General features: G+C 41.0%; 1 protein-coding gene across 4 annotated transcripts in view; it reads left to right on the top strand.

Moving 5' to 3' along the window:
- Window positions 1-20,028, top strand: part of GRIK1 (glutamate ionotropic receptor kainate type subunit 1) — a 172,444-nt gene that overhangs the window by 148,201 nt on the left and 4,215 nt on the right. Inside the window, exons 13-16 of one of the 4 annotated variants that reach the window (XM_065862614.2) lie at window positions 3,584-3,801; window positions 8,135-8,360; window positions 12,760-13,010; window positions 15,437-15,603. In XM_065862614.2, the coding sequence (XP_065718686.1) occupies window positions 3,584-3,801; window positions 8,135-8,360; window positions 12,760-13,010; window positions 15,437-15,586 (845 nt within the window). In that variant the 3' untranslated portion in view covers window positions 15,587-15,603. Of the gene's footprint in view, window positions 1-13; window positions 3,555-3,583; window positions 3,802-8,134; window positions 8,361-12,759; window positions 13,011-15,436; window positions 15,604-20,028 lie in introns of those variants that run through there. The other 3 variants (XM_065862613.2, XM_065862615.2, XM_071810314.1) reach the window with 3 other exon arrangements.

Here is a 20,028-nt window from a genome sequence, read left to right as displayed (position 1 = left end):
GGCTTTTCTGCAGGCATGAGTCCCATCCTTCTGTAAATGCATCCATCCCTAGAAGCATTAACTTAACCCTGTCACAAGTCCCTGTTGCTGATGATTTTGGAAACAGCTGACATTTTACTCAGTTGACAAGGAAGGGCAGTGAAGCTTACTCCATGTGGGAAGTCAAACATATGTGTACTAATCAAGTTTGTTTATGGCATGTATATTCTAAGATTTCCAATTAAATCACTATTCACTGAAACTGGAGTCCACTGAAAAGACTGAAAGTGTTTTCTGACAAACATTTCAAGTTCGGTCAAAGCTGAACAAAAAAAAACCCACTCCATGACAACAACCAAAAAAGCAAGTGAAGGGAAAGCCCAAGAGTACCTTGATATTAAATTTCTAAACATTTAAGTAAGGAATATATAACCATCTCTGCATTCATCCAGGTACAGTTTATCCTTCCCTCCTCAACAGATATAAGTAGCAGTAAAAAAAAACACTAGGAGGATTCTTTCCCTAGATATGGTAGAGAATAAAATTTGTATTGAACCTAAGATGCACTTGCTTTTGCTGGTGCACTAATGTATTGACAGGATACAGAGCTTCCTCACAGAAATGACTTCGAAGGAGGATGAGTGAAGGAAGAGCTGTTCTCTTTTGCCTTTTTTGTTTTGCTTTTCTTTCCGATTTCTCAGTAGAACACAGGCTGAGGTTTTACAGTATCAGGCAGGCGTGTGTATATAACTGTGATTGCCATGTGTGTGAAAGTGCCCCAGGATTTTGTGTTTCGATGTACTGCCTTTTTTGGAGTTTACCATCATCCACAGCAAACTGTGGGATGCAGTGTCTGCTCGTTACCACTACCTTGGGTACATGACAGTCAGCCCCAACCAGACTCTGCTTGTCTTTCAAGAAGAATAAAAGCAAAACAAAAGAAAGAAAAAACATTTGTAAGGCAACACAAATGTTTCCGTGTACAAACTTGTGGTGCGTGTGATTGTAAGTGCATCGTCATTAATGTGAAGAGTTTGAACATGACGTGAATGCTTGTGAAACTCCACATCTACTGTTACGCTCTTTCTTGTTGGCAGCAGCTGCTTGTTATGCTTGATTGGAAGCCACTTGTTATTAAATTTTAAAATGTGATGATCAGACTTTCTCTTTTCTACAGAGCGTGAGCAAAGTCTGGATCAGGATTGGCTGTCATGTCTGCCATAAAAAGGCACTAGAGAGACTTCAGCAAGTATTGTCTCTGCCCCCAAGTCTTGCTAGCAACATTTTTATTTAGAGCTTACTTCCCCTGTTTTTCCCCTGACAGTCTCAGATGTGTTATGCATACCCTGAAAGCATCCAGACAGGGCACATTTCATTCAATCCATTCAGAGAAACTATCACTTTCAGAAAGGCAAGCTATCCGTCAGAGCCTCAGCTCAAGCAAGCAATGGTTCAGACCAGGACTGCCCCGTTAATGAGAGCATTTAGGGTGAAGTCAGTGAGCATGGAGCATAAATTAATGCTTTTTGCTGTAATCAAGGCTGTTGAAAAGGTAAACATTGCAATAATCCTGGGAGCGATCAAAAGAGTTGCTGGGCCTGCCCGGTTCAGCTGGGAGCAGAGTCTGCTCAGCACCTCACAAGAGCAAAACTGTAGCTCACTGCATAATTAATAGACTCTGGCATCTTGAGCTTAATTGAACTGAATGTATTCTGCTGCTTTTTCACAAACAGCTTTTTGCTAGAGGATATCACAGGAGGTTTGGCATCTCAGCCCACAGGTTCAGCACACAGGGCTTCTCTTCCTACTGTCTTGTGCTGCCGTAAGGCTGTGCTGGCAGATTTCATAGTTGCTTGTTAAGATAACTGCAAGGTAGCTGGCTATTATGCATTACTGGGATATGTATGTCAGAGCTAGGTATTACATCAAAGCCCAAGTGTAGAAATTGTATTTGTATAGTTGTCTAAACTTAAAAAAAGGATATCTTCAGGATGACCTGAATCAGCACTCCTAGAATCCAGCTTTTGCAGGTCAACCCCAGCTTAGAAATAAATACGTTTTCCTGAGAGCAACAATACAAACAAGATTTCATTGCATTGAAAAAAAAAAATCTAATCTGAAAAGCAAGAAAGTACATCAGACCACAAACATAAACCCAGATAGAGCTATGGCTCTTGAAATGGGTGCATTTGAACTCAAAATTTTCAAGTGAGAGTTTTTGCTTTTAGACTTCTGGCTTAATTTGAAATATCCATGCAACACCAGGGCTGCACAAGCAGAGCATCTGCTCTTGCAGTTTGGCGATTCTGTCAAGCTACTCAACCCCTTGGGCTGTGCTTAGCTTTGACCTTTAAGAGACATGTCTATATGTTTACAAAGCTAAGTTAAATCTGCTGGTTGTTTGGAAAGTGTTTACCCTTTCGATTTTTGCCCCGAAAGTCCCAGTCAGAGTTTTGTAAAGTCTGAAAATATTCTCTGTAACATGTTTAAATTTCTTACAGAAATAGTTAAATAGCTAGGGAGAGATAATATGGCAGCACATTTTTCCAGTGATAGAAATATGTTTGTCATATCAAAAGCTGTACGTGCTGAGATCTTCATTCATAGGCACTTAAGTACTTTCTTAAGTCCATCCTTCATTGACAAAATAATTATGCAAAGGCTTAACTTCAAAGTAAAAAGTGCTTAAGTGACTGTCTCAGTGCTCTGCTGAATGAGATCCTTGAATCCCACATAATGAGCTAAGTTCAGTGGGGACACCTCTAGGGAAAACAGCACAAAACTTGCATCAGAATTATTAGAAATACCAGTACCTGTGTGGTTTAAATACAGTTTATCTGAGCTGTTTGGAAGCCATTTCAGTGCACTTAACACCCACACGTGCTGTTCTATGGGGTTTTATGACAATAGCAGATCACTTTGATATTTATTGTGACATGCAGGCAGATCTGCTAAAACCTTTTCAGCAATAATGAGTGTTAAAGACATCATCCAAAACTTTGCATTGCCTTATAGACCCAAAGGATATGTCCATTTATTCTCAGAATTTTCAAATGTAAATCACATGTTTATAATAAGATGTGTTCTGGGTTTTGAGCTCAGGTTCACACAGGCCAATGAGTTCACTGGAAGCGTATTGATTGCCCTCATTCTGCTTACGTATGTCTATAGGATGCACAGGGCAGGTTTAACTTTTAAAGTATATCTGCCAGGTAGCTTGTAAGCAGAATAGCATTCTGCTAAGGATCTCTGGTTAAAAAATCGGTTACAGTATACTGACAAAAAGGGATTCAGCAAAGGGACAAAAATACTAGTACAGCTTGCTGGGGACATAAGAGGTTAATACAACAATGAACATTAGCTCAGATATGTAATGGGGCTTAGACCCAAGGATAATTCCATTTGTCATGTATCATGGCATACCTCCCCTTCACAGTGTGTTACCATTATAAATGTTAGCTGTGCATCTATGAGATTATTGTTTAAATCATTTTATCATACTACAGCTCATAAAAGCATTCTGTGCCTAAAAACAGTCTGCGGTATCAGAAAAGGCATCTTTCAGCATCATTTTAATATTATTGTTTTGATGATATTGTAACAGGATCAGAGCTGATGCCCAAAGCTCTTTCTACCAGAATAGTCGGAGGAATATGGTGGTTTTTCACCCTAATCATAATCTCATCCTATACTGCCAACCTGGCTGCCTTCCTCACCGTGGAGAGGATGGAATCCCCCATCGATTCAGCAGACGACTTGGCAAAGCAAACCAAGATAGAGTACGGGGCTGTTAGAGATGGATCCACAATGACCTTCTTCAAGGTAAGATGGCATCAGCCTGCTCAGTATGGTCAGACTGACTGATGGCCCTCCAGCGATAAATGGTGAGGCAGAATCACAACACTTGGAAGGATTAGTGTAGTAGGTAAATACATCATTTGCGCAACTCCATAGAGGATTCTTCAGCAATATTAATGTAAAAGATGGGAGATTTTCCTCCAAGACATATGGAGAAACAACCTGATGCTGTACTGCTGTGAGGGCCAAACTCATACCTTTGATGGGAGGATCTGAAGAAAGGCAGGGCATGGACGTGAGGACATTCTATTCCAGGATGTTTCTCAGGGTGAGATCTTGGCTTCTTGCAGCCACTTGGCTAAGATCACTTCTGAAGTTCACATTTGTAGTGGAAAAATACTGTGGGCAGTCAAAATGCAAGGTTGTTTGTCCCTTTTTAAAGATGATCCATGGTCAATATTACACAGACTGTTAATATATGGGCCACATACACACGTGAACACATCTGTAAGTAGAAGATGATTTTCTGGGGTCAACTGCTTTATAGATAACTGCATTTTTTTCAGTATTAGTAATAATTACATACAAAATGGGTCAGTCTCATAAAATGTCGACATAAAACCCAACAAGCTATAAATATAGGATATGCCCTCAAAAATCCTGTGATAATTAGAATTAATTAGCAGCTTTATCTGTAGTCTCAGCAGGGAGGTTAAGCACTGAATGAACTGGGATCATGCTCTTCACTGTAGCATCTAGTAATGGTGTTTATAGATAGTCAAATATGCCTTTGAAGAGGACCAGGCACCATAGGGAAGCAGCATGTGGGGCAAAATAACACCGGTGCCACACGAGTGTGGAGGAGTGAGCAGCTTCAGCCTCCAGTGCTGAGAGCCCAAGCCCTTGCTGCTCCAGCCCGAGCTTTAGCCACAAACTCTTCTGCTTCCACATGAGGCAAAGTTCTTCCACACATAGAGGCAAAAAGCACTGTAGCTAAAGAATTTGGGTCATCTCTCGAAACTAATAATGCTCATCAAGGATGTTTCAGTCCTGTAATAGATCTGATGGTAGGCTGTCCCTGATGGAGCTGTCAAAGGTGAACTGCCCTTGTAATGGCTCTCCCATGGTCGATTTTTTTTCACCATTAGTCCCTGAGGTTAAATTTTATAGGCTTAATAGACTGAAAGCCCTACGAAATGTTCAGGCAAGGTGATTAAATATTTATATGCTATACATGCTAGCTTGCTTCTTCCTGAAATACACATGTACACAAGCACAAGTGAAAAGACACTAGTTTATGTACAGAATGGAGATGAATTCTCCGGCAGAGTGAAGGTGACATAGTGAAAGAGGCATGAAAAGTACAATTTATCTCACTTGTAAAACAGTGAGACACACCGAGTGTTATGTGCAAGGTGTTATTATTTTTATTATAGAAAATCTTCAAGATACTCACAAGATTAGGACTTCTTGACACTGTCCAAAACTTAAAAAAAAAAACCCAACCCATGGAGTAGGTGTCTGTACAATAAATATAGATACTTATGTATGCAAAAGGCAGACACTGTGCTCTGTGAGGGCATGAGTTTGCCTCCCTTGGAATGTAAAATACTGCATATTCTTCTTGAGCTAAGTGAGCAGACACATAGACACACCACTGAGAGACCTGGGAGGATGTAAAACCAGATACTCGGAATTAGGGGAAGGCGGGAGTATGAGTTCCTGTGCAGCAGTTGCTTCCATTCCCACCCCGCACGTGGGTTACAGTACAGCTTAAGCGAAAGCACCTTTACTATAATGGTTCTAGAGAAGATGCCAAAAATAACTCAGGCTCTTTTTGGGAAGTTGTGAAGTCCTGACCTAGCCTGGACAGTTTTCCAGGGCTGCCCCATGCCGTGACGGACTCTGGGAGCACCCCAACACCCAGGGGTACCCCATGAAAGCTGTGCCCCTGTGACTTGAGGGTTGAAGGAGCTGGGCTGGGGTGAAAGACGCTTTTTATGATGGGCAGCTTGTGCTGCAGAGGCAGTCCTGCCACCTGGGAGTGCTGATGTGGTGGGAACAGGGAAAGAGAAAGCAGGAATCAGTAATATCAGGAGTAATAGCAGTAAAAATATCCTGCAGGAGTGTAGTGCAGGGTTGGGTTGCACTAAAGAAGAGTTGTTAAGTCAAGTGCTTCCTGTGTTGCAAGATGCAATTTATCTAAGGGCTATGCCTGGTACTTAAACCAAGAAATTACAAGAGAAGCAGCAGACTCTTTCTGCTGCGACTATGTCTTCTGGCCAGGTAGTGGGGGGAATGAGAACAAAAGCAATTGAAATTATTTTGGGGAAAAAAAATGAGTTCTGACTTTAAAGGGGGATTGGACTAGATGATCTTTTGAGATCCCTTCCAATCCCTAACATTCTGTGATTCTGTGAACCTCAGAGTCAGCCTCTTCCCTGTACACAGATCCCAGATCTGACCACACCAGATGAAAACACCTGGAAAACAGGGCCCGGACATCTGAAGAGCGCTCCAGTATAGGGGATGAGGTTCTAGGCAGGCGACCCAGTAGGATCTCAGGCAGCACTCAGCATCTGTATGCAAGTCCAAATTTGGGAAAAGTCCAATGAAAGGCAAGATGTTTCACAACCACAAATCATAACACACACACTCAGAGTTCTCCAGGCTTCTGTTCTGTTCTGTTTCCAACAAGCCTATAAATGTTCTATTGCTTTCTTCCCCCTCTGTGATAATAGATCTTAATCTCACATTTCAATTCTTGCCAGCTGCTGCCTTCTGAAGAGCAGATGTGGTTTCACTGCAATCAGTAAGAACTCAAAGGCCAGAATTTGGCATATGACTTATCCAGAAAAATGGGAGTTGGCAAGTCAAGAAGCTAAGGTTTTTCTTTCAAACTCATCTGAAAAAGGAATACATCCTTCCAGTAAATTCAATATCAGACTTAATCTACTGCATAAACTTATAACGAATTTCAAAAAATTTTCCCAATTGAGCAGCAAAACTGGTTCTACTAGGAAAGAGCCACTTAACCATCTTCAAAGTTTAGTGGTGTCCTGTGACTTGCCAAACTCATGTGGAAATTAGGTAACATTCACAGGTATCAAATTTACAGGTGAAGCATATTAACGTTTTAAGAACCAGAAAATCAACCTCACAGGAATCCTTCAGACAGTGGTGTTTAATAAACTCAGATGGTCTCCACACAGTGAACCTACAATCAGCTATGATGGCTAAAATATAAAGATAGAGACCATGAAATAAGTGAGGATATACTGCCCCAAAAGTGGGGAAATACAAATGTGTGGAGGACCTTCAACTCATATTTACATTAAGAAGTTGGTCTGTCAATGTCTGGCTCATGCTAGGCTGCAGCACAGTGTAGTTTGGCCATGGCTGGCTTTGCCATCATGAGACAAAATCGTTTCTCTTGACAGTTTCTAATGGTTTTGCTGCCTGTAAGCGTACCTTAATATTTAATCCAGAAGCAACATTGTGTGTTCAGTGTTGTTTGAGAGCATACAAGGAAGTTAGTACTGTGTGAGAGCTTGCAGGCTTTTGGTTTGTAGGCAGTGCATCCTCAGGGTAGCTTAGGGTTCCAGCACATTCCTGAGCAGGTTCGTTTTTTCTTTTTATATCCACCAAAAAAAGGCAGAAGTGTGGACAAGGGGGCACTGGCACTGCCTTTCTCTGCAGAGTGCCTGGGCAGGGATGTTCAACACCATGAGGAGGTGGCTGGGGCTTCTGTCATCCCCCTTCCCTGTCCCGCTGGGCATTGGCACAGGACACGTGCACACTCCTCCTGAAAAACTCCCCCTTAACTTCAGTGGGAGGAGGATGAAGCCCTTAAGTCTGATTGCAATGCAAAGCAGAAGTTTGCTTAAAAGCCGCTTTGGGTTTGCTTCTCAAGCTTCATCCCTGAAGCACATGACTTCTAGGCAAGTGATATCAATACAAAAGAAACAGTACTCTATTCATCATTAGGTTTTTGGAGTGGTGTGTTTGCCCTGACAGGCAGAAGCAATGCTTCTGAGTGCAACAGTATCCAGCTGCACTAATTTAGCTGGGGTTTGTGCTGTAATCCATGTAACAGCATTAGCTCGAAAAACTTCAAAGCACTTCACACTCATGCCAGTAATGAAGTTCCTGGCACTGCAAAGGAAATGGAAAAAAAAGAGATTCCTCAGCATAAAGCACAGTGAGGAAGAAAAGCTGCAGGAAAGAAAATGCTGCTATCAGTTCTCTTTCATTCAAGAAATGTTATTGGCATCAGTCACAACAAAAGGCAGAGGAATATTTTACAAGTGTAATCTGGGTGCTGGTGTGATTCTGTGCCCTCATTTTCCCTCCTCAGAAATCCAAAATATCAACATACGAGAAGATGTGGGCGTTCATGAGCAGCAGGCAGCAGACAGCACTGGTGAAGAACAATGACGAGGGAATCCAGCGTGTGCTGACAACAGACTATGCGCTGCTCATGGAGTCGACCAGCATAGAGTATGTGACTCAGAGAAACTGCAACCTCACCCAGATCGGGGGGCTCATTGATTCGAAAGGCTACGGCGTAGGAACCCCTATTGGTAAGATGCTTTCTGGCACAGCTGTTGTGGAGCACACCTAGCAATGTCCCCTTCAGAAGCTTAGATGGCCATTTGACTCATGTCTAGTCTTTTAGAAACCATTGAAAGAGACACTAGGAACCTCCTTTTAGGCAAAACATGTACTCTTGCCCTACTCATCTGCAAGCAGGCTCTGCAAGCAAGAAGGAATATAGCAGTGCAGGCTACATCTGCAGAACAAGGTCAAGTGACCTGCTCGCCTTTGGGAGCATCCCATTCACAGCAAACTGGGCATCCTCTGTGTTGCTCAAGCTGCAAGTTGTGTTGCTGAAATTCAGTTTTCTTTGAGAAAATCAGGTAGTGCCTCTGGGAAAATGGAAGTGGGCTGGATAAATGTTATGTCCAACTTAGACATCCCAAAGAAAGCTGCATGAAAGAAGATAATTTTCTGATCTATTTCATGACCTCAGAGCGACACATAAGAATAGTGAGATGCAATTGCAAGGTTCTGTGTCTGCATCATGGATTTCAGTGTTTTGAGTTAAACAGAGTCTTACAACTCCCAGTTTCTCTGAACTCTTTCCAGTAGATCTTTTATAGCATATCTGTGTCCTTTTCAAGATTTTCTAGTTGTAGAGAATTAAAAAGAGTGTCAGGTTTTTTTTGTGCTGTGTTATTGCGAATAATTGGCACTGGGCAACCTAATCCTGTTCCTGTATAATATACTCCTTCATACTGCTCACATATGCATTTACCATGCCACACTCAGTGAATAGCTAAGCAATTTTATTGTCTTCGGAGGAATTATTCAAGGCAATATCAGTTTGCACAGATATAAAAGTATTCTGTCCATTGGTCTCTTGGTAGACCATATATAATCAACGGAGAAACACCATGGTACTTGGAACTGTGATTCTTTATGCTACTGAGTACCTCAGACAGCTTGTCATATAGGTAACATTCTAAGTATGTTTTTTCCACTGGCTATGTGAGAACAGCCTTCTCACCCTGAGGAAAATTATACAAAAGCTAGAATCTTGAATAAAGACAAATGTACAGCAAGAGTTTCATTGCAATTATAAAGCCGCCATACTTTAAACCAACAATGAAAGAATAATTGGAACAGATGGTAATCCTCAGAGAGAGTGCACCCATTGGAAATACAGCTGTGAAAGGTATTTATGTTTCTTGTATGACAAATGTGCCTAAATTTTTTTTTTTTTTCTTAAGGAGAACCAGCAAAATTCAGGGAAATAGATATCTCCAAGCACTGTGGAATAATTCAGTGCCATCAGGCATCTTAAATTCTTAAATGATTGATTTCATAAACAAGATCAGCTGTGGAGATCTTTCCACTATTCAGATGGACCCCAAAAGCTCTGTTATTTTTTCCTCATAGCATTCAAAACTATTGATTTCAGATGACATACAGAAAAAAAAAATTAAAACCACCAAACTTGTCTGTGACCTTTAACACCAAAGTTTCAGCAAGACTTAGCTGGTCTGCATTGATTCCTTCAGGAGAATGCACAACGACACGTCTAGGGTTTGCAGCATCAAAGCATGCCTTGCACTCCAAGAATCCCCGTGTTTGAACTGAATATCATCACTATCTGGCTCCCAAAGAAACAGGAAGGAGAATTTTCAAAAGTTCTGTGAATCCAGGAAATGCATTATTTTATCAGAGCATCTTCTGCAAGTAAAGCCCTGCAGATATAGACTGTGTCTTCCTACTTATTTGTGCTGAGTTAGGATAAAGGGGATTTAAGTGTATCAACAAACATCTCCATTTATGTTTATTAGTGAGCCAGTGGATCACAGAGAGGAGGCCTTTCATCAGATTCTTGGCAAAGACCATTGCTGGTGAAAAATCTGCAGTGATGGCTGGTGGTGAACTTGATGCACTCTGGAAATACTGGTGTAGCAAAGGCACCTCTAAGAAAAACCTATGCAAAATGTGACCCTGGAAGGAATCCAGTTGAAGAAAGCAACATTATTATAGATGTCAGGACAGATATTAATTCCAGTTATCACTGCCAGTGCTGATGCTAGTAATTCTAACACTAAAGCTATTACCAGTTACTTGGGAGACTGCTAAGAAAGTAGAGAGATGCATTTCTTGTCCTGAGAGGTAACTTTTTAATAGCTCAGAGGCCATAAATGATATGCTGAATATTCAAAGAGTCTATGTGTGGTTTTAGTGCTCACCAATAAAACATCACCAATCCAACACTCCAAGCACACTTGACGAACTTTAAAAGCACACATAGAAATATAGATGCACCTGACACCCTCCAGATGAATTGCAATAACACTGCTGGCAACATAAATATCACAAGAAAGAATGAAGATCCTCACAAATCCTACTTTGTGACTCAGACTGCTTCACTTTACCTAACAGCTATGTCCTTTCAGACAGGGAAAAATAGACGAATCCTACAATCTAACAGACTCCAGTTATCAGGGTGACAAATGTCTCCTAAGGTGGAGAGAATTCTGCTCTTTCTTCTGAGAGATGCTGCTGTTTTCAGTGATAATGATTCACTTCTCTGTGTAAAGACAGTTTTGAAGGTGTTTCTGTTTTCTGTTGTTCTTATTTTTGGTTCTATAATACCATGCATAGAAATCATCTATTCTTACAGCAGGCCCATTTTCTTTTCAAAGCTGGCTACCTCAAGCAGTGGCTGCTGATTGCTGGCTTCCCAGATGGACTTTGTATAATCTGACACGTCTCTTGGCATCTGTGGTCACAGCATGTCCTAGTGCTGGCAGTAACATACACTGAAAAATAGCTGAGTGTTGGCACCACAAGTGAAGAGCTGCAATGTTTTCACACTGATTCTCCTCAGACAATGCTGCAGGTTAAAGGAAATGGAAAGCAGAGAGGGGCACTTGTATTAATGGTATAATTATTTTTAATGATGCCTTGTACAGCAATATAAGAAAGAAAGATGAAACTGTGAGGCCAAATTTCCAAGACTATTTAGATGCATAAAGACACAAAAGTGTTGCCTAGTGACATTTTTCTGAAGTGTCCGTGTCTATGTGTACCACACTATCGCTGAAATTCTGGCACCCGTTCTACCTTAAAATTTTGTTTACCTTTATTGGATTGATAATTGCAACTGCTTTAATTTGCAGCAAAATGTGACTTTGGGTGAAATTACTGCTTAAGAAAATAGTCTCATTGAAGTAGTAAGGGAGAGGAGAGGATGGATGGAAGGTAGCTACACAGACAAAGAACTGGCGACACTGTATTTCAACCCAGACACTAAACACTTCCAACTGTAGGAAGTCCAACACAACAGGATTTGAGGGCACATAGATGCCTTGAGAACCAAACAGCTTTTCTTGTAACCCTCTCCTGCTTGCTATCATAAAATCATTGCTCCATAAAGAAAAATCTCTTTCATGATCGCAGAATCACAGAATGTTAGGGACTGGAGGGACCTCAAAGATCATCTAGTCCAATCCCCCAAAACTCAACTTCCATTAACCTCTTGTAATTAATAAAGGATTGCTGCTCTTATTGTTGATAACTTCAGCTTCTGGCAACATAGGAAAACGTAATCGGTAGCAATTTCCTTTAACTAGGCACTGCTCCAGAAGCAGGGTGAGGGGCGAGCTTCTCTCTTGTCCCCTTTAGGGCTACAGGCTTGTGCTTCTGTAGGAGCACAGTTGGCTGAAGGGACTTACAGGCGGCAGAGATTTGGGAAGATGGTGAGCCAGAGGAGAGTGTGTGAGAGGCAAACCTCAACAGATTGAACTACCCAAAGTGACCTCACTATTTTCCAGATACTGTACAGGCCCATTCATGCTGCTGAGCCTGAAAACACATCATTTAGCAAGCTGTTGGCCTGCAAATAAAAAGCATGAAATAGTTGCTATTTTCAGCTTGCAATGCCAATATTATTGCAAGTCATGGAAAAAATGACTCGGCCACCTTGTGTTCTTATGAGATGTAAGGTAGCTGAAGTGGAGTTGTGGACTTATGCAGGTATAATATAAATGAGAAGAAAATATATCTGAGTGACTGAGCTTTTCTTAAGCTGTTACTCATTTAAATGCAGCAGGAAAAGTAAACAGATGTTGAAGTAAATAGAAGAGATGCAAAGCAGAAATATCTCAAAGGATGCTCAAAGCAATATTCGAACATGATATGGAGGAATTAACTAGCAAGAAAAAACACTGCCAAGGCTTAAATAAACCTCAGTAGGAGACCTAGAAATTATAATGAATTCTCAAACCAAAACCATGCCAAAGAGGCCTTTCCCACTTCCAGCCAAAGGGAAAACAGGACTTTCTAGATGGAATAATCAATCTTGTGATCAATCTTTTGCTTCAAATAGGAGCAGTGTGCTCCCTCCCTGCCCTCACTTGGCTGCAATCAGCGCTGATGGATCTTGCTCTCACCTTGCAGGGTCTCCTTACAGAGACAAGATCACTATCGCCATCCTCCAGCTCCAGGAGGAGGGAAAGCTGCACATGATGAAGGAAAAGTGGTGGCGAGGCAACGGCTGCCCCGAGGAGGACAGCAAAGAAGCCAGTGCTCTCGGGGTGGAGAATATTGGTGGCATCTTCATAGTGCTTGCTGCAGGGCTTGTTCTTTCGGTGTTCGTAGCCATTGGTGAATTTATATATAAATCAAGGAAAAACAGTGATATTGAGCAGGTGAGTCATCCATTTCCATCTTGCTTATGTTTCTGGGAGCCTGAGCTTTGTGGATGTGGAGGTGACTGCATTATAAGTCTCTTTGCTGGAGTGCAGAATTTGTTTTGCTGAACTCTCACCATGCATTTCTGGCACTAAAGACAAATAATTTATTAATAAGAACAGGGAAGAACCTCACCCACAGTCCAATTAGTCCTGCTTAGTATGGCAGTGCTGAACAAGAGCAATTAATTTCTCAAACAGTTTCTGCTTGATCTTTAAGACTTCAAGTATAAATTACGCTGGAAAGGAATAAAACAAACTGGATTTTTTTTTTTTTTATGTGGCATTAGCGTCAGCCCTTTGAGTAACAACAAGAATGTACTTCCAAATCCCCAAGTGTGATTTTTCTCTTGCTCTAGAAAGCATTTTTTTCACAGCCAGGGGTTTACACACTGTGCAGAAACATGCACTTCAAAGCAGGGAGACCTACTGAAAGGTGATGGATGTCACAGTAAAGTAAGATTATGGAGCTAAAGAAATTCTGGTTATGGCTCCACCGAAGCGTAATGAGCAATTTAAAAGGGCAGAGGGAAAACAAAGGAAATGCTGTATATAAATCATGCCTTGAGTATTACAGCAGTTTGTGAGACAGAATCAATCATTAAAATAGAGTGTAAACACCCATTTACTGAACCACCAGCTGCTGTAAAAGAAACAAGGCATGGGCAGCAATTCAGAGTCTGTTCATTAAGTTGTCTGCCAGCCTTCTTACTCTGGCTGCCTTCCCTGGTACCGGTTTGGTCCTGGCCATGTCCTAGTCCCTGATGCGACCCTGCTTGGCTCAACTGCTGTGGCTGCCCTGATCCTCTTCACTTCAACAGGACTTATGGTAGGGATGAGGGTCATATTGCCTCGCAGGATCAGTGGTCCCTGACACAATCCCCAAGAGGTGGGTTCATATCACCTAACTTCAGGTTTCTAGACATGAGGCATCTGCTTCAAAGTGACTTGTTTAAGTTCACTTTTAGACGGGAAAGGCAGGAGCTTTTCTGTGGGCAGTTCAACCTCTTTATCCAAGGTGTAATCCTGCAAGGCTGATGACACATAAATGCCAGAAATTACTGTTGAGAAAAATAACCTTAACAAAGGCAAGGGGGATGAGTGGGAGGAGAAGGATAGCATTTTGAACTTGTTCTCAGAGGTGCAGTTTACACTGCATACAGCAGTGGTGCTGGGACATGGGAGAGATTGATACCTGAGTAAAAAAAAAAGTAGCTGGGGCTGAGGGTCTTGCGGGGATGACATCTGGTTTTGGGTAGGATAAATCACCTGCATCCCCTTGCTGCCAGTAAGGGATCACTGTAAGCAAAGACTATATGCCAGCTGTTGAGACAGCTGAAAGGAAGTGAGCTGAATCCTCCCATGCATCTTCATTTTCCAAATGGCACTTGGTGTTATTTTGGGTCCATGACACCTCGTGCCAATGCCAGTGGCCTCAGTCCTCACAGTATCCTGCAGGAGAGGGCAGCTCCTGACCTTGGAGACATCTGCACGTGTGCCTGAGCAGACCTTCATTAAAGGCAATGACACAGTCTATGAACAACAGACGCAGCTCATGTGGAGCAACTTTGCAGGCCGTATTAATCAAAATGTCCCTGATTTGGAATAAGTCAGAGATAAAAGAGTAATATATTTTTCACATATTGAAGCTTCCTGATTAGTACTTTAACCCTATGGACAGTTTTAGCACAAAATGCATAAAGAATGTATTGATATCTTTGTTTCATTCATGTTTCAGGAGATCGTTCATTCTAATAAGTTTTTGAGAACAGTTGAAGCTAATTAAAATGTTTATTACAAATGTTAGTATGGTGCAGAATATCCTGGAAACTCTTCAGGAGTCTGGAAAAGGCAACGCATTCCTGAAGTCATAATTACAGTAGACCTAAAGCTTTACATCACAAGGGAGTGTTAATTTACTTAGTAATACGTTGAGTCGATAACATAATATTCAGGGCTGCATATATACATAAACCATTTCTGAAACTGCACTATTGTTTCACACCAATGTGTAGCTTATTATAGGCAGTCTCTGAATAATTAAAATCTTTAAGTGAGCTAATGTGGTGATATAATACTTCTTTTCCAGAAAAAATATTACGGAAAGTAGAATATCAGCAATTCCAGTGTTACTTTATGATTTCTCTCAGTTTGTTTTATTTTTATTCTGGTGAAATAAGAAGCTTAAATGGAAAACACAATATAGTGTATATTATCCCTAAGGTCATCCAAAGCATGAGTCGAATACAATCTATGAGTTTTCAGTTTCCATAAGTAGAATATATTTTGATTTATATAGATTTTTAATCTCATTCTCATGTTTGTTTTTAATTTTACTTCTTTCATTTATTTATGTTCTCCATTTTTCTTTTCTTGCATGCAAGGCCTTTTGTTTCTTTTACGGACTACAATGTAAGCAAACCCATCCATCCAACTCCACCTCTGGCACCACCTTATCTACGGAGTTAGACTGTGGCAAGTTAATCCGAGAGGAGCGAGGGATTCGAACACAGCCCTCAATTCATACTGTATAGTCAGAAAAGAAAAAAAGGTGTGTCTGATTGAAAGCATTAAACTTAAACAGTGCACATAATGGCAAAGGTTGTGCTCACCAACACATTATTAACGACTGCAAAGTGCCTCTTGCTTCAGCAGGAGATAAGCTAACCTAACGTAAATTGCCAAAGTCCTGGAAATTTGGGCAGTTTAAATGCATATCACAGAAAATAATTACACCTACAGCAAAGAGTGAGTTCAATAGACTGTAGTAGATTTTAAGAATTATCACAGTCTCTATGTACAATTGTCACCTTGTCATTTCATGGGCTAATTCATCTTTTTCAGGTAACTAAAAATATTTACCTCCTTTTCATCTCCTACCAAACCGGAGTAAACCAACAGCAATCTCATTGCTAAAAGCACAGAGAATTATTTTGCTTGGTTTCTGCCAAAGCATTCAGCAAGTAGGCCAAACAGTTCTTTATAAACCTCAGAAAATAACCTGCAGGGCTCCATTAGCTTTCTGAACCCCTATTATAAGCAGCCAGAGACTTTTAGCTGGTATATCTTATTCCCAGTGTCAATATTTAATGAATTTTAATTCACCCATTTAAAATTCATTAGCCAAAGCCTCCAAGTAACTATCATAGCACAAAATCATATCTATCAATTAAATTTTATGCCATGTAGCCATTAACATTTAAGAACATATTCAACAAAGCACCCTCAGGCCCCCCTAGTATATACCTTTCACACAATAACTCCATTGACTTGGCTTGAGCAATTCATGAGGTTCAAGGCTTTGTAACATAGAAAACTCCCTTCTGGCAAAATCCAGATATCAAGTTATCAATTTATATCAAACAAGAAAGCCTTGGCATTCTTTTTCCATATTGAAAAACACAAGGAAACTTTTGTGTAGGAGTTCGGTACTGGATGCTTTTTATATCCTGGAAGGATAACACTTTGATTTCCTCTAGTCCTCAGCTAGTCTGGGGACTGACAGGGCAGGAGACAATGGACTGGATCTGTTGTTGCCACCAAAAAACATATGGCAACCATTTGAGATACAGAAAATCTACAGAAATGCCAGCGCATAGGAGAACATGAACCGTGGCAAACAATGACGTTTTCAAAACCTGACTACCTTTCATCTATATTTCATTGTATTCCAGCCTACCACCAGTTTCACCATTTCACTTCACAACCCCTCACACCTACTTAATGTTTTCTTGCTCAGTGCAGTTCCTCCTCATCAAACAAGTTAATGATCTGTTTTATTGAGGGGCTATTTCTTGACTCTGCTGCAATTAGGAAACTTGTTCGAATGGATGACTTCACACTTAATCACTGTAGCACTCTGGTGAAACTCTGCTCTTCTCTTGAATTGTTTCTCTCATAGCTGGCTCCTGAGAAAAGTTAGTTAGTTAATACAGTGACCTGTGCTTTCCTTCTATTCATGTTACAATTTTTGGTCAGCGTCATTTATGCTGACAGCAGGCTTAAGTATTTTTTGTGACAAAGATCTACTGCTCATAGCTAGACTATACCGATTCTCCTCTGCCAATGCTCATCTATGTACGTGAGTGTTTATGCACTGCTCCAGACACTGCAAGAAATTGTCTTGCTCAAAATGGCACTTTAACTTGTTTGAATAGGGCCTTGAAAGCTTTAGTTCTTCATAAAATGAGCCTTCTTACTAGCAAAGACCCGAATTAGATCTTCTGTATCCCTGATTTAAGAAAGCACTTTTGTTTGCAGCTTCCCAGTAGAAGAGACTTAAAACTAATTAAATTGAGCTTCTTTTAACTCTCAGAGGAGAAGGAAAATTTCTAATGTATTCATCTCCATTATTGGTCTTGCAAGAAATCCTCTGGGTTTGCAGCTTTGACCAGTTTTCTAATCACTTTTTAGATTAATGTAGAATCCAAAAATTTTCTGTCCCTTTCTGGGTAAACATTTTTGTATCTGTCGAGGAAGCAGTCACACTGTTGGTAACAGTCATCATTCCGCTGTGTCTAGCTGTCCCCACAGGCAACCTCTCAGATGACTTGCCTGTGGAATAACAAAGCATGTCCTCCTTCCCAGCTACAAAAAGTTATTAAAAACACTTACTTACTCCTCAGCAGCTATACCAGCAGCTGAGGCAGTGGAGAGCCAGCATGCCACCCAAGGACTGACATATCTATGCTTGTAAAGGCAGTTTTTATAAGGTTTGCTGGGGCTTCAGAAAAAGGCAGGGGCCTTCAGGTTAACAGCAAGGCTTGAGGAAGGCACAGCCCATAGCATCTCCCATGAAGTGTGTGGCACCTGGGAGGACTCCTGCATAGACATAACAAGCTTTGAGAAGTGTTAAAGCATTCAAAGATTTTCTGCTTATCAACACTGTAAGCTTCTACGACTGCTATACTTGGAAATTTGACCACAAGATTGCTCACAATGCAGATGGTCATCATTGCATCTTCCTAACTTGCAGCCCTGCAGCTGCATCTAGGACCCAATAAACAGAGTCCTTTCTCAGGTGTATGTCAGTGCAGGGATGTTGCTGTACAATCAGCACAAAGGCAACAACCCTGCCTGTGATGGATGAGCCACAACAGGCTCCATCAGTTCTGGCACTGCAGTACCAGTAAAGCATAGCCAGAGCTATCTGGGGAGAAAAATGGTTATAAGCATACCCTTATGTCATTTTATATTAATTTTTGTTTCGTCATTCCTGTATTTTACTCAGAACCCCCAAAATATTCAAATTCATAAGTGTTTGCAAAAAAATGGCATATGATTTGACACACAGGAGCCATCTATGACTGAAAGCAAAGAGGCAGACAATAATCTAGTCCCAAGCCATTGCCAGGTTGGTTTGGCTGGAGTCAGTGTGCCCACCTTCATTTAGTGGTAGTTCCTGCCTTCGTCGAACAGTCTGCAGTCCAATTAAGCAAAGGTGCAGGGAGAAGGAGGGAAAGAGAACATCAGAAGAGAAGAATGAAGGGAACAAAGGCAATAGGGTCACTATTTCAGAGAGAAAGGATGAGGGTGGATTAACAACGTGAGCCTGCACCGTGGAACTAGACCAGACACAGCAATAACCCGTTCTCCAACTAGACTGTTACTTACTCTAGGTACTGTCATGGTATCCTGTGTTTGTGCTGTCCATTTTGGATCAAAGCCTTGAAGCTTCGCATCTTTAACTCTTTGGGAAAAAAGGAGGAGGTGAAAGGGGAGAAGGAAGAAATCCCCTTTCTCAGTGAGGTTCTTGCAAAATAGAAATTTTTCTGAAATTGTCAGGTCTGCAAATTCCCCCTCTTTCAATGAACAGCAGCTTGAGCTCCTCCAGTTTCAGGCCATAGCCCCACCTTTCAGCAATACTGTGGCCATCTGTGCCTTCACTGAGCAATCCCATTCATGTTCAGGTGGTTTGGGAGACCAGCAAATAGTTTTTTTTTTTTTCCTTGTAAACAGGAAAATGAGGAACAGTTTATATAACTGAAGAAGAGTTAAAAGAATCCATGGATTATTGTCATGCTGTTTTGACAATCACTGTTCAAGAGATTCTGACAGTTTAAAAAACTTAATTTAGTGATCTCCTCATGCAATTAACCATCAGTGACAGACTACTCAAACAGATTCTTAATGTGCCGCAACAGCAGCTTGCTCACTAGGAGAAGCTATTTTGGATACTTTTCCTTGGTTGTACTAAGCACAAACAAATCACATTTCTCTCAGCGGAAGACATATGTCAGGGTCCCAGCCGTGGGTTCTTCACAGTGATGAGGGCACTGCAGAAGAAAAATCCTGATTTCTGCACTTCCTTCTTTGTGCCTGAGCTTGTTAGGTGTTCTTCCAGAATAAAATCTGGCCCACATCCTTTTTTTTTTTTCATAGCTCTCAGTTCTCCAGCACAGTGCACTATAGGGTTTGTTGTTGTTGTTGTTATTTGTTTGTTTTTGCAAAGCGCTGATAAAATGCAATTGAAAAATCTTGTCCCCAGTGGTAGCCCAGTAGCATAACCAGCAGATCAATAAAGCCTGACTAGATTATTTTTTTCGGTCTTCTTTCTACTTTATTTTATGTCATTTTTAAAATTCTGAGTCTGTAGTTATATTAAAGCTTAACATACTCTTCTGCATGAAAGAGAAAGGAAGGATTCAGGAGCTTCATGACCAAACTTTTATAGCCTGCTGAAATGACCAAAGGGCAAAAAGAAAGAGTTATGTATCACAAGGAGAGCAAAACCTTTTCTGTTTTTAAAGGATGACATTTCCTTTTAGCCTTGCATGCCATGTCCTGCAGCATTTTGACACTGCTAGAATGAGAAAGCCAAGCTGACTAAAAGTGAAATGTTAAACTTATTACTCTGTTAAATGTATTGCTCTGTGTCTACTCTGCTCCTATTCTCAGCAGGACCTCAAAAGTGGATATAACAGTGTGTAAAAAAATTGCTTTTTAAAGAAACCCTTTCAGTCTGGCTATCCACATA

This window comes from Patagioenas fasciata, chromosome 1, assembly GCF_037038585.1.
Source record: "Patagioenas fasciata isolate bPatFas1 chromosome 1, bPatFas1.hap1, whole genome shotgun sequence".
Lineage (NCBI taxonomy): Eukaryota > Metazoa > Chordata > Aves > Columbiformes > Columbidae > Patagioenas > Patagioenas fasciata.
This window is presented reverse-complemented; position numbering and strand designations above follow the sequence as displayed.